At 35.7% G+C, this 13578-nt stretch overlaps 1 protein-coding gene across 1 annotated transcript in view; it reads left to right on the forward strand.

Annotated features, from left to right (window-relative positions):
• LOC102524746 (multidrug resistance-associated protein 1-like) overlaps positions 1 to 13578 on the forward strand; it is a 75025-nt gene that overhangs the window by 4991 nt on the left and 56456 nt on the right. The window contains exons 3-5 of the mRNA XM_015249416.3: positions 5178 to 5325; positions 6036 to 6178; positions 11056 to 11233. Coding sequence (XP_015104902.2) covers positions 5178 to 5325; positions 6036 to 6178; positions 11056 to 11233 — 469 coding nt within the window. The remainder of the gene's footprint in view (positions 1 to 5177; positions 5326 to 6035; positions 6179 to 11055; positions 11234 to 13578) is intronic.

The raw sequence follows: 13578 nt of genomic DNA on the forward strand, positions 1-13578 counted from the left end.
AACTAAATTTATCATCTTAACTTAATGCTCCATGCTCTTCTTTTGGTAGAAACAAAATTGCCTAATTTCACCTCTAAATATGTTCTCAAGAGTAGATGAATCCTTTAAATAAAAAATAAAAAAGGGTGGTTGTATACTATATGCTCTACATTATGCTAACCTTTAAAAATACAAGAGATAAATGACCTAGATCCTGTTTTCCAGGAATTCATGGTAGAATTAGAAAGATTAAAAAGTTCACCATCAATTAGTCAAAAAGGCAAAAGGCAATGTAAATGTGATAGAGAAACACAATATTCAGGAGTGTCATGTAACCGTGTTGGCACAGTTGGGGAATGTTACATAAATAATTAATACTTTAACCCAACATTTAAAATGTGTAGGGGTGAGTCAAGTGGCATTCCAAGTTAGCAAATCCCATATGCAAACCATGGAAGCAGGAGAGAGTGTTGGTGTGCAAGAGATCAAGCTGGATGGACAGATCAGAAAGAGTTCTTTAGGATACTGAAGATAGTGGGAAGCCACTGAAAAATTTTAATTGATAGTGACATCCTGTTTACACCTGAGAAAATCACTTTTGCAGTTCTGTGGGTATGATATGTAGGAGATGAAAATGGGGACAGAGAGAGGGGTTAGGAAGCTCTTCAGGTATCCTGGTAGATTTATGGTTGCAGTCTGAACTATGGTAATGATAAAGATGAGGAAGAGGAAGGGACAGATGCAAGACCTATTTAATAGAGAGTTGATTGGATGCGGAAGTGAGGAACTGGAGGAAGTGTTGAATAAATCTGTTTCTAGCTCAGAAAACTGTGAGGTTTAAGTGTTGTGAAAAATTGTGAGTTCAGTCTGGAGAAGTTTCAATTTCCCATGCCTGACTCATCCCCATAAAAAATGTCTAGCAGGTGTTGGGTATGTAGGTCTCAGACTTATGGATATGGACTTGAGAGTCATTGACTGTAGATCAGTAGCTGAAGCCATGAGTATGATTGAGATCATCCAGAAGAAGAGCTTATTGAATAGGATGAGCAGGCAGTATATTGGGCATCCTCAGTATTTAAACAGCAAGAAGAGGGCAAATCTCCAAAGGAAGCTAAGAATTCAGAATGGAAGAGACAAACCAAGGAAAGAGTGTGATTGAAAGGTAGGGAGACTGTCAAAATAGGAGAAAAATAAAGTGACCAATAGGGCCAAATATTGAAAAGGGGTAAACTGAAATAAGAACTGAGCATTCTCCATTGAACTTGGCAATGGAAAGATGATTGGTGATTTTTATGAAAGCTGCTGAAGTAGGAAACTGACATACTTGATGAGCAAATAATTGGGCAGAAGAGGTTGAATTATGATAAGCATTCCAAGTTACACAAATCTAGGAATCACTTAAAGACAATGACAAAAATTTTACATCATTATGCTACATTAAGTAACACACCAGAAAAAAAAGGTTATGTAAACAGGGGCTATTTACATTTAATGAATTTGATTTTTCAAATTTGTATATGTATAGATTATGTTTTCCAAATCTGAGTTCTGTCTCATTCATGATTTGAGAGAAAGAGTGATGTCTACACTGGCTTTAAAATTTTGGGACTGTATGTTTAAGTTATAGTATATCATGGAATTTAAATGATGCAAATAAGTAAATATATTTTAAAAGCTTTTATTATTTAACTATAAAAACTATATGCATTTTTGTTAAATATTACAGACACCATTTTAGGAGGCCTAAAGTAAGGAGTTGAAATTATTTAATAAGCAAGATAAAACAGCAAATTTTAAAATTTGGCAACTCAGTGTCTTAAAGTCTGTATCTCAGCTCAAACAACCAGAAAGTTATAATTTTTGAATATAACACTTATTTTCTGTTTAAAGTTAACATCTCAGAACTAGATTGGAAATATTTTCGTGGCATGCCATTATCTGAAATTGTCATTGGCATGAATCTAATGTGCTTTTTTATCTGCTGTTCAAACAACTGATGTTGATATAGCCATTGTTTAAGAGAATGTTTGAAGACAGTGGTTAATTGTGTTCTCAGATCTGTTTTTTGAGTAACAGAATAAAGTCAGAAATTATTCTTAGGCTAAATTCAAGCTCTCATAATTATATGAATAATTCAATCAAAATGTGCTCAGATGACACAAATAATTAGGAAATTATATGCTTATGAGCCTTAATTCCTAAGGCAGTAGCTCTCAAGATCATTTTGATGATCAACTAATTATGAAGGCTTTATTAGCAAATATAATCTGTCATCAGTGTATAATAATCATGGTCATAGAATAATCCCCTTGACATACATGTAAAAATCTAGATAAAGTTTTTATAGGTCACAGTTGAATGATTATTTTAACTAGGGATACACTATTCAATCTGTCCTATCTTTTCTTCACATATTAATAAAAGTTGTACATTACCTGACTTTGTCCTAATCCCACAATTTTTGTACAGATTGACTTCTTGCCTTTTCCTATTATACACTCATTTCCAGAAATGTTTAAAGAGGTGATTAGCAACAATGAAAGCGATTATGTGACTACATGTCTATACTTTCCAAGTATTCAGTTATTACTGATCTACACAAGTTACATTTCATCTCATCCTCCCAGCCAACTGCTACCAGTTTACTACCCTTAACATCAGTTGGATGAGATATTCATGCATACTTGTTAATGTTAAATGCACTCAAAATTCTCCCTAATGTAACAAAATCGAAGACAGAGTAGAAATATTACACTTAACCACATTGTCTGCCTTTGGTTAAATTAGCACTGGTTTACATCATATTTAAAATGCTGTGACCAGTCCCTAGAGTTTCTGTTATTAATGACCTATAAAAACAACAAATTAATATTGCTCCACATTCTTTGGAGAGTTGTGAGGATAAAGGTAATTTAAGTGAATGCCCTTAGAAAAGAAATTTCTGTCTAAAAGTCACAAGATGCACATATGTACCTTTATAACTGCTTTAGGACTAAAGTCCACAAGTTTATGGGACCTGCTGCATGCTACATACATTTCACTCATTGGAAGGGTCAACTTTTGGTCCTAGGCTTCCAAAAAGCTGCTTCATCAGTTGATTTAAAGAAGCACCACTTCCTTTTTTCCTGAATGCTTATGCGTAAAAGCAAGACCAGAAGAGAGCAAAAGAGAAGGCGGAAGTACACACCTGGGAAAAGGGAAGTCACAGGAGTTAAATAACCAAGCCCACGTACATCACAATCAATTCAGCTTAAGTGTCACTTTTAGATGCTGCATTATTTGGAGACTCAGCATGAAAGCCAGGGGTCACTTATTCCCGTGAACCAAAACCGCTGAGTTTTGCACAGTTCTAACTCAAAATGCTGAGGCAGTAAATGTTATTAAAAATGCTTTTGTGAAAATCAATGCAATCTTATTTTGAAAATGAATATTTATTTTGTGGAATGGAATAGAAAGACTTAATATGACATAAAAGTAGGTTATTGCTTAAGATGTTTTTAAAAGTGCACTGCAGGAAAATGTCCAGCATATTGAGCCAACAGAAACATGATTACTGAAGTCCCTTTCTTATTACGTTTAAGCCTTTTTGTTAAATATGAATTGTAATATGACATTAGGTAGTATAATAAAAGTAAAATTGAATCTGGTTTCCACAGGGTTTCAATCTATCCCAGGGTCAATCAATTCATACTGTTCAGTAACAATGACAACAAAACAATTCCAGTTTGGAGTAGTGTAATATTTTGTCACGGTCTCTTGGGCTAATATACTTAAAATGGAAAGAACTGAAGCTATAGAGTCAGAAGGCCCAGGTTTAAATGGGGGTTTAATTTATTACTAAGCAAGTCATGTCATCAAGCTCATGAACTGAGTATATCTGAGCTACATCACTTAGGGTGTGTTTGGCTTCAAGCAACAGAATAGCCTAATAATAATAGTTAAACAAGTAGGTGTTTATTTTCTTATGTTATTGAGAAGAAGGCTGAGAATAGGCTTGTGAACTATCTCAGAAATGTTATCAAAGACCCAGGCCTTTTCTCTCTTTCCACTCCCCATCCTTGTTATTTGGCTTGTCACCCGTAGTGGCAAAGATGGCTTCTCTGTCACACAACCATTACGTCTTCAGTACAGACAGGAAGGAGGAAAGGGCTGGAAAAGGAAGGCAAAACTTCTCCTCTTGAAGTTTTATGCTTTCTTTTGAAAAAAGAAAGTTCTTCTCAGTTGATTTTCGTTTAGATTTCCTTAGCCGTAACTGAGTTATATTCTCAATGCCAGGGAAAAGGTAATGAGAGTATCAGGACTGGTTTAGGCCAATTATAATTCATTAACTTTGTGGCTGGAATAAGGACATACTCTGTGTTCAAGAGATTTTCAACTGAAAAAATATCAAATGTTGGCTAGTAGGAAGATGCTCAGGCAGAAGGGATGGCTGTAGGGTAAGGATAATTCATTGTCTGTCACAATAACATTTGTAGTGTGACTAGACCATGCATCTTAGTTTGCCAGGGCCAGTCCCAGTTTAGACCCATTGTTCTTGCATAATTATTCACTATGTACTCTGGACAAGCTCTTTGAATGGAGGAGAGTGGAGGTACTAAGAGGCTGGCAGTAAGTTGCCATACTCCTTAAGGCATCAACTCAGAAATGGCATTGTCACATTGGCTCATATTCTGTTGGTCAAAGTAAGTCACATGGCTGAGGCCCAAGTTTATGGGGCAGATACAGGGACTCCACATCTAGTTGGACATTCTGTAAAGTCAAGTGTCAAAGGGCATATAAAACCCCAGTTGAATAGGAGAAGTTGCAGGTGCAGAGGATGGATTTATTTCTCTTCTGATAGAAGCCTAAAAAGGCAGTGTGGGTTTTGGAGTGAATATCTTACTGTGAAAGTTAGCTGTTTAAATTTTAGTAAGGAAGGCAGGGTAGGTTGGTACCTCCAAGATGAGATGATTAAATGAAGTAAGTGTTTCACTGAATAATTGGACGTCTAAACAGCCCTTTTAAAAGCTGTGAAAAATGATTATACATTATTGAACTTCAAGATAAAGTTGTATGATTTTTCAAACACACAATCTAGTCATTGCAACCTGATCAATAAGATAATTTATAAATCAAACTATGAAAAAAAATGCATGCAAATTAGTTTTAACTTTATTGTTGGTTTTGCTGAATTGTTCACCTTATTCTTTCATTTTTAGAATAATTATTTTAGGCTATAAGAAACCTTTGGAAAGAGAAGATCTTTTTGAACTAAATGAAAGTGATTCCTCCTATACCGTGTGTCCCATCTTTGAAAAACAATGGAGGAAGGAAGTTTTAAGGTATCAAGAGAGGCAAAAAGTAAAGGTAATTAATTGTTAAATACTTAGTACTTAATTACTGACTAAAATGAAATAAAGCTTGTTCCAATATGAAATTATTATTATTATTAATATAGAAAAATCCTTTTAATATGTGAAATAACAAGCCATCTCCATAAGTGCAATTAGTTGTTATCGTAGCTAATTTCTGTCGTCAAATTACTTATCATCCCTTCCTTTCAAAATTCAGGAGCAAAAGTGTTGATATATATATAATCTTTGGCTGCTCACCAATATCTTTTCTCATCTGTTGTGGCAAAGATGGTTTCTGTATCTTAGAGCTTTATGTCTACTGGTCAGAGGAAGAAATGTAGTGGCCAAGGCCAAAGTTTATTGGGCAGAAATAAGTACTTCACATCCAACATTGCATCTACACACATATCTTTAGACTTCCCCAAAAGAAAATGTAGTTTGAATATAAAAACATTTATTGAAACAGTTTCAAAACTCACAAGAGTGATAAAATACCACTATTTCTTTTCCATTTATGTTATATGATACAAATAACACCAAGTGGTCTGGAGACATTCCATACCAATGATATGGGTCATATGTTCAAGTTCAACTGAATTTATTCCTTTCTTGTTGCTTTATTATTTTTGGATTGCCTTACTAATTTTATGGTTAGCTTATATCTATTTTATGTCTTCATTCTGGCCTATTTTCTCATTGTTTTTATTTTCTTCAATTATGTAGTCATCGTTTCATAAAGAGACACATACCAGGAAACCATCTCTACTGTGTGCATTGTGGAACACCTTTAAGTTCGTCCTGATTCAGGTTGCTTTATTCAAAGTGTTTGCTGTTATTTTGTCCTTCACTAGTCCACTCATAATGAAGTAAGTTGAAGTTTTTTTTTTTCCTTCCCATGGGTAAATGATAAGCACATTTTTCACTGTAAAACTTGTAGTAAGAAAGAGTGGGGGAAGTTTCTTATTACAAATTTTATTTAGGATACAAGCATTCTGTTAGGCTTCCCTGCAAATATGAGTGTGAATTATGGTAATATAGTTTTTAGCAAAACTATATTAAAACCAGACATGTGCTAAGCAGTGTTTTAAAATCTTTATATTAATTATCTTCTTAAATCTTTACGACAATCCTATGACATAGGAAGTAATATTATACCCAGTATCACAATGCTGAAACAGACAAAGAAATTTGAATAATTTGCCTAAGGCCACACAGCCAAAAAATGCAGAGTTATGATTCAAATCCAGTCAATCTGGCTTCAGTATATGCTATGAAAATGAAATGATTCATACCTTCACTATTTTTCTTAGCTGTGGGTCTTTTGGGAATTGTGCTTTATCAGCTAAGGTAATAATATGTAAATATAAGTAAATATATGCATGTGCATGTATTTATATGTATACATAGACACATTTAAAGAAAACTTTAAAGAATTTATCTATGCAACACTATAGAACTAGTATTTCCATTGTATCTATTTGTAAGGATTCACAAGCAGACAATGAAACTGAATCCTTGACTGTATGCCATCTCTTTCAAGGGGATAGTTCCTTACCTCTAATTTTCATATGAAGGAAACACAAGGAAACATGTTTTTAATTATGTATTTATATCATAATATATTTAATATATAATTATATTTTTTTTTTTGCTTTGACTGTATTTCCAAGTTGTTGGAGTCTTTAAGAACAATTTAATTCATGAAAATAGAATTAATCCTGAGTTGTCTGAACCCCAAGTAATATCCAGGCACATATTTATCCAACGTTTATTAAGCACCTGCTATATGCCAAACACTATTCTAAGTAGACTGTGAGGATAGAGTAAAAGTCAAAAAGCCCCTGTTCTGATGACACTTAGAAGGGAGAGATAAATAATAAACAAATGACTAAATATGAATGATATTAAGAGCTAATCAGTGCTAAGGGGGAAGAAATGTACAGCCAGGTAAGGGGGTAAGGAGTGCCGGCCTGGGGAGTTGGAAGTTGCTGTTCTGTGTGAGGTGTTCTGTGTGAGACATTGGTTATGAGATGACATTTGAGCCAAGTTCCAGCGGAAGTTAGAGAAGAAGCCAAGGCCATATCTGTTGTAAAGAGGAAGAGCAAAGAGGGCTAACGCGCTGAGGCAGGAGTGTGCTTGGTGTCTGAGGACCCATAGGAGCCAGGTGAGGCTGGAGCAGAGAAGCTGAGAGGAAGTGATGAGACTGAGGTCAGAAAGTTTTGTGGGGTAAGAAGGTTTTTGAAGGGCCTTGTGGAATGTGATGAGGATACTGGATTTTACTCTGTGTAAGTCTTTGGAAGACTTTGAGCATTGATTGGTATGATGAGACCTCAGTTTTACAGGAATCACCCCAGCTTCTGTGTGGAGAATAAAGTAAGGACCAAGAGTGGAAGAAGAAGCAACTGTTGGAAGATAAATATAATCCAGGCAAAAGTCAACGGCAGCTTCAACTGGGTGGTGAAGGTGATAAGTGGTCGGATTTGGGCTTTATTTTAAAGGTAGCGTCAACACAGTCCACTTATGGATTGAATGGAGGTTGAGAGATGAAGAAAGGTGTGAAGGATGACTTCATACTGTTTGTTTAAGTCACAAGGTAAATGAGTTACCGTTTACTGAGGTATATAGAAGGCTCAAGAAAGAGTAGAGTAGGGAGTGGAATTTGCTAAATTTGAAATATGTATTAGCCATTTTGCAGAAAAGAATTAAAATTGCAGATCTGACTGTATCCTTTGGAAGGCCTGCTCACGGGGTGGGGGCTTTGGCTGGTGATTGGAACTTGGATTTCAGGAGGGTCTCCACAACGCTAACTGATGAGTGGATCAGTATGTCCAAATTGTTTGTACAATCAATATGATCCATGCTGGATATCTGCTTTCCTTCTGGGAGTTTGGGATTTTGGTGTGTGTTAGGAAAAGGGCGCCCTGCACGCTGAATCTTTAATGGGCTTCCCTGGTAGACAAGATGTCACATATTTGCCACGGCTTGTTGCTGGGGGATTAAGTATGTTCTCTGTGACTCCACCAAGAGAGGACTTTCTGAAGCTTGTACTTCTTTCCCCCTGGGCTTCACCCCATTCACCTTTTCCTTTCCTCATTCCAAGAAGCTTAGGCAAGTCTTTTTATGACCTAGGCTTGGAAATATCAGAATGTCACTTTAGCCATATTATTTTGGTCCAGCAAGTCCTTAAGTCAGCTCAGATCCAAAAGGAGGGGAGTTAGTTTCAAAATCAAAATGAGTAGCAAGGGATTCCTAGCCATTCTTAGTCATGCTCTGATTTCCATCTGCCAATGACTACTGCTCAAGAAGCTCATTGGAGAACCACTATCTTTCCTAAAATAGCTATAGGTCATGGCAATTCAGTGTCTCCATATTCTCCCCAAATTTGCAGTCTATGGGGTTCTAAAGAATTGCTAAGTCCTCAGCTGTAGGGTAGAGAATGGTCTCCTTAATTTTGTCACATACTTTTATAACACACTAGCTTGAGCATATGTGCAAAACAGTCATTTTAATATTGCACTGAAATGAGTCAGCTGACATGTCTTTCTCCCTGAGTAGACTATGAACTCTGCCTCCATAGGTAAGGGATCTTATGTTATTCAATCTTTGTGACTTTAGTTCCTAGCCAAACACATTTCCTGAATGAAATAGTGAATAAGTGGGCTTATCCAAGTTACGCTTTTCCAAGAAACACTCATTCTAGAGTAGTTGGATAAGCTTAAAATCCCCACATTGAGGGACAATTGAGTTACAAGAAAGAATTTTACAAATTTGTATGATCATAATTTGAGCTTGAGGGGAACTAATTTTAAAAGCTAATTCTGAGATATATATATATAGAGAGAAAAGTTACTGGAGAGGACTATCTTCAAGGATGAGAATGCATTGTCATGTCTCATGTGTAATAACCAAGCATATAAAAATAATACTTTCATTAATTTACTAGTAGAAGAAATGTGTTTTTTATTGATTGCGGTGCTTATTCTTTTTTCCCACTTACATGGATTTTATTCTAGTGTCAGTCAAACAAAAAAATGAGTATTTACATCTGATGTCATGAATATAGATTTGTGGTCTTTACCATGCCCTGATCACATATTATTTATAGTATTTCCTGGAAATATTTTTAGTATTTCCATATTAATACCTGGTGATAGTCATCTAGTTGTTTGACTTTATGAGAAAGGAAAATGTCTCACTGACAGATACATCCACAGTAAGAAGTGCAGTTCTCCTCTTTCAGGAAATTTAATTCTGAAACCAAGAAAGTTTTTAGTAAGTTGCTTTTGTAAAAGTAATTTGGTTTCCTAATGAATGGCATCTGATGAAGATCAACTAAAAATATAGAACCTCTTGTTGTGTATGTTTTTATGTCAAATAGCTCACTAGTGTCATTGAAAATGTATAATACTAAAAATAGGAATTTTCAATGACTAGAAGTTTTAATAGGATTTCTAGAGACATTGGCATATATTTAGTTCCAAGGTACAATTTTAATAAAGATAATTTTTTGAAGTACTTGTTTGATAAAGCATTTCAGGCAACACGAATTACTTTTAACTGTTCATCCGTTAGCTGTCCAAGCTGTTAATAAAATAGATCAAAGCTTAGCCATTTATTTTTTTATTTTCCACTTTGAAAATGTAAACACATTAAAAATGAGTTTTTAAATTCATTTTTCTTAGGAAAAATTAGGAATAGTCTTGCCTAATCACATATGGTTTCCTTCTGGTTCTAATAACCTGTTAAGTTCACTCAAAGTGTCTGTTTACAATGACAAAGCACATTTGTGCACCTCCAAAGTTCAAAGTGGGAAGGGTACATTTCTAAAATATCTAATATTATACCTTTTACTTACCAAGTAAGAGGAACTATTTAAGTAGACCAAGAACAAAGCCTGCAAAATAAATGACATAGTAATTTGTGGTATCTCAGAGTATATATCAAAGTTGTTTCCACCATTATGTAGAGTATGTGTAGTTTTTAAAAATTATTATTTTTAGTCACAGATGCAGTTTTTAAAAGGTTGGGAGCACCTGTATAATGTTATTAACAGTGGACATCAGGCATTCTGAGTTTTAATCAGTGTTTATAGTGAGGGACAATAAGCAAACAAGAGAGTTATGGCTAGGACCAGCCTGGTTATCTGGCTGTACCCAGCATTGACCTTAATCATGATGACTGTGTTGTCATGAAACTTAAGAGGAAGTTAGTAAAGGTAGAGGAAAGGGAAATTGCATATGGATAAAAATAATAAGAAGTGAGATACAATTCAGGCCTTTAAAAAAAGTGTCTGTTTGCCATGCTAAGAGATTCCCTGCTTAAGTTCTAATTGTCATGTTTCCCTATATTTCACAAAATGCATGGTTTTGGGAAAAAAAGAGAAATTTCACATGTCTCAACTTTCATGATGAAGTCAGAACAGAACAATTAACTAATTGATGAGATTAGCGTATGAAAAGTAGAAATTAACCTTGTACCAAATAACCTTCTACCTACAAGCCAATGAAAATAATCATTGACTCTACTTTATTATGTAATGCTTGAGTGAAAATAAAGGGGGGAAGGATGCCAAATTGGGCCAGTAGAGACAAAGAACAGGCAAGAGTGTTTGTGTGCGTGCGCGCACGTATGTGTCTGTGCGCTCGTGTGTGTAAATTTTGACAGCACTTAATTCCCATAAACATTCAACTACTTCAGATGTTTAACATTTCTTCCCTTTTCTCCATTTGCGTGTGACATTCAGGCAAATGATCATTTTCTGCGAACACGGCCCCAATTTTGGCTGGAGTGGCTACGGTTATGCTTTGGTGCTTTTCATTGTCGTCGTTTTGCAAACTCTGATCCTTCAGCAATACCAACGTTTTAACATGCTCGCTTCAGCAAAAATTAAGACAGCTGTAATTGGACTCATCTACAAAAAGGTAAAAGATTGAAGGAATTCCCACCTTCTAAATGAAGTCGATCCTTATGTGCTTTAAAAATAAGAGAACTGAAAAAATAGAAGAGTATATTAAAAAGTTCTTAATGTGTCCTTTGAATATACATTTATTTTGCTGTACAAGAACTTTGGCTCATTAATACTGGTTGCATTAATTTTTCTATAGGGTTCTCTCCCTATAGTCCCTGCACTTTCTAGTCAACTCTAATTTATGAAATTAAATGATGTTCTTTGTCCACTGTTATATCACTTAACTCCTCCTCTGAACACGAATGGAATTGAATGTTTTCGTGGTAATCTAAATTTGTGTATCAATTAAATTTGTTTTTCCCATGATCATTTTCATTCTACGTACTACCTGTTTCCTTCTCTCTCTACTCACTTTGTTTTTTCTTGCAACAAGCCATCCTTCTCTATACAAACATCTGTCTCTCTTTCACGCTAAGTCCTGTCACCCCCACCCCAAAACCTGACTGATCCTTATACTTCATATGACCCTAAAGTTTTATTTGTCCTTTCTTGAAAATACAATTTTAAATACCACCTCTTTACCATCCAGAGCCTTTTATTTACATCATAATTATAACAATCAAAGTGCTTCCACACTTCTGTAGTCATCACTGAGTTATTCAATTAAGTGTATTTTGTACTTTTACTCTTTTCTCCTCTATAAATTATGGGCTCTTCAGATCTATAATAGGAACTTATTTACCTGTTGTACCTTTAGCATCTAGGTGAGTGGCTTTTACACAGTTTTATAAAGGTTGGAAGACTGAGGAAATGAATAAATGAGCCCTTGCCTTCAAGAAATTGGGGAGAACTATTAGCATATCAATAAATGTGTGCAAATAAATGCAGTTATAAGAGATCAGATATGCAGGAAATCTACAATGTTTGCAGGCAGTTAAGGAAGGTTTCACATAGAAAAGAGCCTTGAAATGGTCTTTGAGAGAATTGTACAATTTCTGTAAGCGGAAGGAAGTATAATTTGGGCTGACCTGAGCATGAAGTGTTACAGACCATATTAGGCCAAAATGGAGGCATAGAGTGATTTTAGAGATTCTGGAATGACCCAAGACCAATTGAGCCAGGAAATGTAACTGAACTTCCAGCAGAGCTAGCACTGTAATACAGCCCAAATACAGAGTCAGAGAGGCTGCCCTACTTGTAATTCTAGAGGCTGTAAATTCTGAGAAATCCAAACATGGGGAAAAAATATCAAAGAGCCTAAGAATCATTGTAAATGCTAACACTTGTTTTCCATGTATGATCCATGTCAAAAAGGATTTCATTTATTGATTAAAGCAATGGAGTTTAGGTATAGGATTTGGGTGGATTTACAATCATAAAAGAGTAGACTGCAGTAAAAATTAGAGCAAGCTGTCGGAAATAAAAAGGAAAATCAAGTATTGTGAGTGAGTCCATTACAAGGGCAAAGAGGCCCTGGAGATAATGTAAGAGGGAGCAGAGTCTACAGGAGTGAGACCATATGGTTCCTTAGAGATTGTTTGACAACAAAGGGCACTCAAGGATCAAAGGAATACAGCAATCCAAGCTGGTTTAGTGGATCCTGCAGTAAGGATGAAGATTTAATTCCAAGTCCATCAAACAAGCTGCAGAAGACATTATGACCTGTAGTGTTAGGACGCCCTGGGATAGCACATGCAGGTGGCTCTGATATAAGGCAGCATTTCTTCTGAGTCTCTTAGCCTACATCCATTTTCCAGAGGGACTAATCGGGGTTGCTAAATTTCCCCTCTCCTTTATAGATTTTATGATTCCATTTTTTTTATCATATTTATATAACTTCAAGATCCTTAAGGGCTCTCAGAGTGGCATCAGATGACCCATATTCATGTGACATTGGCCCTATTTCATCAGGGATTTGTATTTGGACCAGGGTAAAGCTGGCCTCATACCCTTTTCTTGACAGGGGGCGGGATGTTCAAAAGTTGTTGTTCTGTATCCATCCACATGACTGCTGCTACTTTGGAAGAAAGTTCAGGGAATATCATTTTTTAAAATTTGTGGGAAAGAACATAGGTCTCCTTCCACTTGATCTTTGGGTCTCAAATCTCAGATTGTGTTACTCTTAGCTCCCAGGTGCAGGCTCCATGAGGATTCTTGAGGACTTCAAAAGCAGCATCAGTTAGTCCTCAGCTTAATGCGGGCAGTGTAGGGGCATTCTTCCATCAGATGCCATCCAATAGAAGATTTTGTGATTTAAAAAATATTCTTTATCTGCACTGCCCAGTACGGTAGGCACTAGTCACATATAGTTGTTAAACCTTTGAAATGTGATTAGTAAGACTAAGGAAGTAAAATGTT

This window comes from Vicugna pacos, chromosome 1 (assembly GCF_048564905.1).
Source record: "Vicugna pacos chromosome 1, VicPac4, whole genome shotgun sequence".
NCBI lineage: Eukaryota > Metazoa > Chordata > Mammalia > Artiodactyla > Camelidae > Vicugna > Vicugna pacos.